Source organism: Buteo buteo, unplaced genomic scaffold (genome assembly GCF_964188355.1).
Source record: "Buteo buteo unplaced genomic scaffold, bButBut1.hap1.1 HAP1_SCAFFOLD_101, whole genome shotgun sequence".
Lineage (NCBI taxonomy): Eukaryota > Metazoa > Chordata > Aves > Accipitriformes > Accipitridae > Buteo > Buteo buteo.
Window position 1 is genome coordinate 18,076 of NW_027439265.1, and position 5,720 is coordinate 23,795.

At 61.2% G+C, this 5,720-nt stretch overlaps 1 protein-coding gene across 1 annotated transcript; it reads right to left on the reverse strand.

Annotated features, from left to right (window-relative positions):
• Nucleotides 1-3,512: 3,512 nt before the first annotated feature.
• Nucleotides 3,513-5,489, reverse strand: LOC142027984 (T-cell activation Rho GTPase-activating protein-like). The gene is made up of 5 exons (XM_075022132.1): nucleotides 5,179-5,489; nucleotides 4,826-5,021; nucleotides 4,481-4,598; nucleotides 4,185-4,327; nucleotides 3,513-3,739 (listed from the first exon to the last, which is right to left on the reverse strand). Exons 1-5 carry the CDS (start codon nucleotides 5,463-5,465, stop codon nucleotides 3,644-3,646), a joined length of 840 nt encoding a protein of 279 aa, XP_074878233.1. The 5' UTR covers nucleotides 5,466-5,489; the 3' UTR covers nucleotides 3,513-3,643.
• Between the last annotated feature and the right edge of the window lie 231 nt (nucleotides 5,490-5,720).

Sequence of the window (5,720 nt, forward strand, 5' to 3'; positions counted from 1 at the left end):
ATCACAACCCTAAGAGATGCCAATACCCTGACACAGATTTCCCCAAGAGCTTTGGCATTAGCACCAAATGCCACAATGCCAGTAAAGTCATGAGAGTCAGCAGAACCGATAAGCAGTGGAGATCCCTTAAATTACCTTTTCCTGGCACCCTGAACTGCCTCTCCACACAGAGAATGAACTGGGGCGACAGCTGGGGTCGACAGGTGGCGACTATTCCTGCAACTCCATCCCGACTCTTGCTTGATTTCTGCCTTTGGCTTCCCGAGGGCAGGCAGATGTTCGGCCACTGCCAGGGAAGCAGAGCTTCCTCACGCGTAATGGTGACCTGGGAAGAGAAGCACCACAACCCTCAATGCCCACCCTTCATCCTTGTCTCCCTGAGCGACGGACCTCCCCTCCCACGGCATTCCTGCGAGCAGTCCTGTCCCATTCCCTGCCCGCTGCAGACCACCCACCTGCAATTAGCAAGGGCGGGCACCAAATGAACTCCTCCTGGAGCCTTGCACAAGTGCTTCCACTTCAAGAAGCACAAGAAGAAGCGGGAGGGCAAGACGGGTTCCCGCCGAGCCCCCCTCGTCCAAATGCCTGCCGCTGGAGAACGCCCAGCTCAGCCGCTTGCCCTGCGCCTGGCACACTCAGCTCCCAGGACTGCCGGAGCCCTCGGCACTGCAGGTGCCTAGAGGAAACTCCTGGCCCCAGGAGAAGGCCCCACCTTCTTCTCCCATGGGTCAGCACAGCTGGGGAGGGCTGCCAGTCTCCTCCCTTCAGGCGGTGCTGCCTCGGAGGATCGCTCCCCTCGGCTGCCACTGTGCCCTGCTTTGGGGCCCGCCCTTCCCTGAGGCGATGTTTCCTCCGATTGGCTGCATGAGATCGCTCCTCCCATCCAGTGATGGGTCAGGCGGCTCATCAGTCATCTCTGCTTTGCTCTTGCCAGCTGTGATTGGTGGAGCGGGCATGCCCCGCCTCCAACCAACACCCCCCCCACACACACACCCGGCAGGGAGCCCGGCTTTTTCCCCTCTTGCCACCTCTCCTGCAGGCCTCGAAGCTTGACTGGTGGGTTACCTATCGATCACATGCCTTGCCCCCGCCTCCTCAAATGCGATTGGCTGTCCTGGGCCCACTGACTCCCCAGGGACTGCTGGGTGGAGGTTGCCAGGCAACGAACTCCACCTTTAGGGCTGAGAGCCTCAGCATGGAGCTGTGGGCCCTGAGGAAAGGCTGGGGGTCATCAAAGGCGGGTTTGGACCCAAAAACCGAGGATTTCGGCCCGAAACAGGAGGCTCTGGGCACTACAAAGGATAGGCGCGATGCTACAGCTGACGCTGGGGACCCTGCGAAGGAGGGGAACCTCTTGGTTCCTCTGCCCTTTGCCCCAGGGTGCCGTGTATGGGGCAGGACTCTGGACTCGGGGAGAGGGAAACTTCCCCTGGGTCACGGGCAAGGCTGTGCCAGCCCAGAGCACGCAGGAGGTTGCCACCTCTGAAGACCGGGACGAAGGAAGACTGGCCAGCTTGGCCCTTGCCGGTGCCCCCGCCACAGCAGGAGCCCCCCTCAGCCTGCTGTTCAACCCAGAAAGGGGCTCCGTTCCCGCTTACATCCTCACCTTTACCAAGGAACACCTTTAGGAAGGACTGGGCAAGGCGGAAGCACGTGCTTCCTTTGAGCGAACTTTGCAGAGCGTTCCGTTTGGGTCACGCGCGTGTGGTGGGACCCGCGGGACAGGGGGCTGAGGCTCACGTGGGCTCGCAGCCGGGCCAGCGTGCACAGCAGCCCAAGGGACAAAACCACGTCTCTGCTGGTGGCCTCCCTGTGTGGAGCTGCCCCTGCCCCCTGCAGATGTGCGGAGGCTCGCTGGGGGTGAGGAACAGCACCAGTGGGGCCTGGGTTAACGGGCAGGGGTCCGATGGGCCAGCCAGATGCTACTCTCCGTCCCTCTGCTCGGCCCCTGTGCCGCTGCTGACCCTTTAAGGTCCCCCCGCCATTCCCCACTCGTCCCCCAGTGCCCCCCTTCCGCCCCCTGCCCACACACCTGTAACCTCCTGTGACCCCCTCGGTTCCCCCCAGTGCCCCCTACTCCCCCCAGTGTGTCACTGGGCAGTGCTGTGGGGGGTCCCAGCGTGATGGGACACCGGGAGGGCGAAGCCTGCTGTGGCGATACGGTCGGGGCTCTCACCCTTCCGATTCTCCCCCGCCATCCCCCTGGGGGGCAGGGAGCAAGCGGCTGTGTGGTGCTCAGCCACCGGCCAGGCTTAAACCACCACAACCTGTGAGCAAAAGAGTTACCTACCCACGGACGGACGGACGGGGAGAGTGCTCATCCTTCCTCCTCCCTCAGGGTGCAGGCATCCCCTGTATCACACCGGGGCGCACAAAAGCCTCAGCAGTCCGGCTGCTGTTGGAGCCCCTTCCAAAGCTTTTTGGGGCGAGCTGACGCATTCCTACCGCCCAGCACGGCGGTTGGGTTTATACCGTTGCCATGAGCGAGGGGATTCTGCAGAAACTGCCCGGCACTCGCTGTGCAAGGGTGATGGCCGCAGGGAGCAGCAAGCTGCAGGTGACGGTGGCTGCATACGGACCTTCAGCCCTTCCTGGCCACCGTGTCTGCCTACATCTTGCCCTCGCTCGGAGCTCATGGGGCTGCTCCTCCGAGGTAGCCCAAACGCACCAGGACGTGGTCCTGGGCAACCTGCTCTAAGGGAGCCTGCTTGAGCAGAGGGCTTGGACGACCTCCACAGCTCCCTTCCAACCTCCACCCTCCTGTGCAACTCTGTGCCTTGCTTTCACTCCTAAAGCACCTGAACCCAGCCCTCATGCGCGCCGGCAAGGATGCTGGGACAAGGCACAATCCCAAACTCCTCCCCGAGGGGTCATCCTCAAACAGCAGCTGCCCGCTCCAGAACAGCCGATGGCGGACACAGTCAGAAGAGAGAAAAACCGTTTTATTGAGAACATTAACTGCGGTGGGGGGCGGGCCCAGGGCTCACAGGGGTTCAGCCAGTAACAGGAAAACGGCACCTACAAGGACAGAGTCAGAGAGCGCTGCTGAATGCACAGCGCCAGGAAGAGGCAGGGTTTGGTTGCCCTCTCTCTGGGGAACACCGTTGACGAGGAATTGCTCATAGCCCAGAAGAGAGCGAGCTACGGCTGGCATTGCCGAGGGGAGGGCTCTGGCGCCTTATCCCCACGGGGAATGCCCTTAGAGAGCTGTGCGCGCGCAGAGATGCACAGGGCCCCTGTGCCACGCAGCAGGGCTCGATGGGGAGCCCCTGGGGAGCGGCCACGGGGTTCTTGCCAGACCCTGCGCAGCACCATCCTTCGCCGTGCCTTGCCAGCGGGTTGGCCTGACTTAGAGCAGTGCTGAGAGTTGGATGGGCAGCAGAGCCTGGTACACACCTGGGCTTCTTGACCTGCCGGACCTTCCTGCATCTTTTCCGTTTGCGATCCCCCAATCTGTTTTCTCTCTTCCTCCTCTTTTTTTCTGCACAGCTTTCATCTCCCCAGGCCTGTTTCCTCCTTCGGTTCCTTCTCTTTTCCTTGTCCCGAGGAGAGCCTGCAAACCTTTCCATCCCACAGTGTGCTTAGATAGGTAAGGCCACGATCCAGCGGAGACAGTTCTGATTTTAACCCAAAGTGACTCGTTTTACCTTCTTTCCTCTGAAAGGCTGCCCAGTTGTTGCGGGCGTAGCAGGGGCTCTGCCGTGCTCTCGAGGGTGGCTGGAGGCAAAGCTGGAGGTGCCTAAACCAGAATTGTTGGAGTTCAGGGGTGGCAAGGGACGGCCTGGAGTAGTAAGGGACTGCTTGCCAAATTACCACCTTAGCTCTCTGGGGAAGATGCTGCTTTGCATCATGCATCCACATTTTGCACAGTCCACCTGCCCCAAAACAGACTTGATGAAACTGTGATGAAGTAGGATCCGAGCAAAAGCCCTCTCAAGTTGACAGCTACTCCCCGCTGTCTTTTTGTAGGTATTTGGTTGGATTAAGCACATGCTTAATGCATTTGAGAAAGGACCTTTCCAGTTTTCCATACAACGTATGATTCCGTGGGGGAGGAGGAGGAACCCCAAACACACAAGCCATCGGCTGGCCGGAGGAGGCCCAGCAGCTACTTGGCCTCCTCAGAAACTACCCTCCTACCCGAGAGACACTGTCACGGTGCTTGTGGAGCAGAGCTGACATACCTCTGTCGTTTTGGACTCCGCCACCATGTCTCCCCCAGCTCCTTTGAGGACACCCAGAGAGGGGGATGCATGCAGAATGGCTTCTGCCTGGTGGCCCTGGTCTCCTCTGCCTGCAGGGCCACTTTGCTCTTCCAAAGGCAGGTCTAGAAAGCAAAACCATGTGCAGCAGTGACGCCTTGGAAGTAGCACACCCAAAGCAAAACCCACCCCAAGCCCTACACCGGTTTTCTTCTTGACGTTGAGGTTTCTGGTATCCCGAGCCCCAGCCTGGGACAGCCCTCAGTTCCTCCTCATACCTGTGGCTCCGTCCGTGGGGGCTGGCGACTCCCCAGCTGATGGACAGGAGCGGCCAGCCACCTCCTCCCCAACAATGTCGCCGCAATTTTCAATCATAAACAGCGCCAGCGTGTTCACCTGCACACATCAAACCCTTGCTCTCAACCCAGCTGCCTGAAGTTGTCCCAAGCAGCCTTTCCCACTCCCGACCCTTGCCTCTGCACAGATGGCTGTGGCTGCGGGGCTGCCTTTGCAGGCAGCCACCCCACCGGCATTTGCTCAAGGGAGGAGGCAGCCAGGGACCTCTGAGCAGCCAAGCTCGGATAGGCCGGCAAGGCTGCAGCCGGCTTGCCAACACAGCGCACCTTCTCGGTCACCTCCAGCATGGCCTGGAGCGGGAGCAGGTCCTCGTCGGGTGGGCTCAGCAGGTTTGGCCCAAGGCAGATGGCCAGGTTGCTGCAGCTCATCCTGCTGGTGGCTGCGTTGCGGCCGATGTGCTGGAGGAGGGACAGCAGCCGCTTGAGGAGGAAGAGGTTGGCTGCAGGCAACTTCTCGGCCACCCTGAGGGAACAGGGACACTAGGTTGACAAAGCAGATTTTGCCCAGGCCTGTTGTCCAAGGCAGGGGGGAGCCAGCGGCTGAGTTGCCCAGCTTTCCAGGTGCTCTCAGCCAGCGGCCAGGGCTCCTGCTCAACAGGCAGGCTGCTGCCCGCACTTACGCTTTCAGCTCGGAGACCTTCTCCTCCTTGCTGGTCCTCTCCATGGCTGCCATCCAGTCCTCGTAGAGGTGGGTCACCAGCAGCTTGTCGGGGATGCTTCGGAGGAAGTCCTGCAATGCCAAGGGCTCTGGGTGAGCCTTTGAAGTTTCCAGGCCGGCCAGGAGCTCCTCCAGCCGCAGGTCAGAAGCGCTCACCTTCAAGACGGCGGCCAGCAGGAGTGCAGGCTGGTTGCCCAGGTCGACATCGGCGTCGCGGTCCAGGGCCTCCCGCAGCTCCCGAAGTTCCATCCCGCTGGCAGCTTTGCGGAATATCCCCTCCGTCGACGGTCCTTCCCGGCGCAGGACAGCCAGCAGCTCCTGCAGGAGAGGCAGGAGGACAGTTGCTTGGCCGAGGAGCTGCCTTCCGACAGCGGTGGCCAGAGCACTGCCCCAGAGCGGGCTCCTTGCTGGGGGTGAAGAGCCCAAGCCGCCATCCCCGCAGCTCCTGGGGACGCCCGTGTCCCCTGTGGAGCAGCCGGAGGGAGGGCTCCTACTGCCTCTAGG

Bases quoted from the DNA above. Each gene is read 5' to 3' on its own strand.
- LOC142027984 (XM_075022132.1), bottom strand. From the start codon at position 5,465: ATGGAACTTCGGGAGCTGCGGGAGGCCCTGGACCGCGACGCCGATGTC. The intron at 5,022-5,178 runs GTAAGTGCGGGC...CTGTTCCCTCAG, and splicing joins AAGGTCTCCGAGCTGAAAGC to GGTGGCCGAGAAGTTGCCTG. The intron at 4,328-4,480 runs GTATGAGGAGGA...TTTGCTTTCTAG, and splicing joins CCCCACGGACGGAGCCACAG to ACCTGCCTTTGGAAGAGCAA.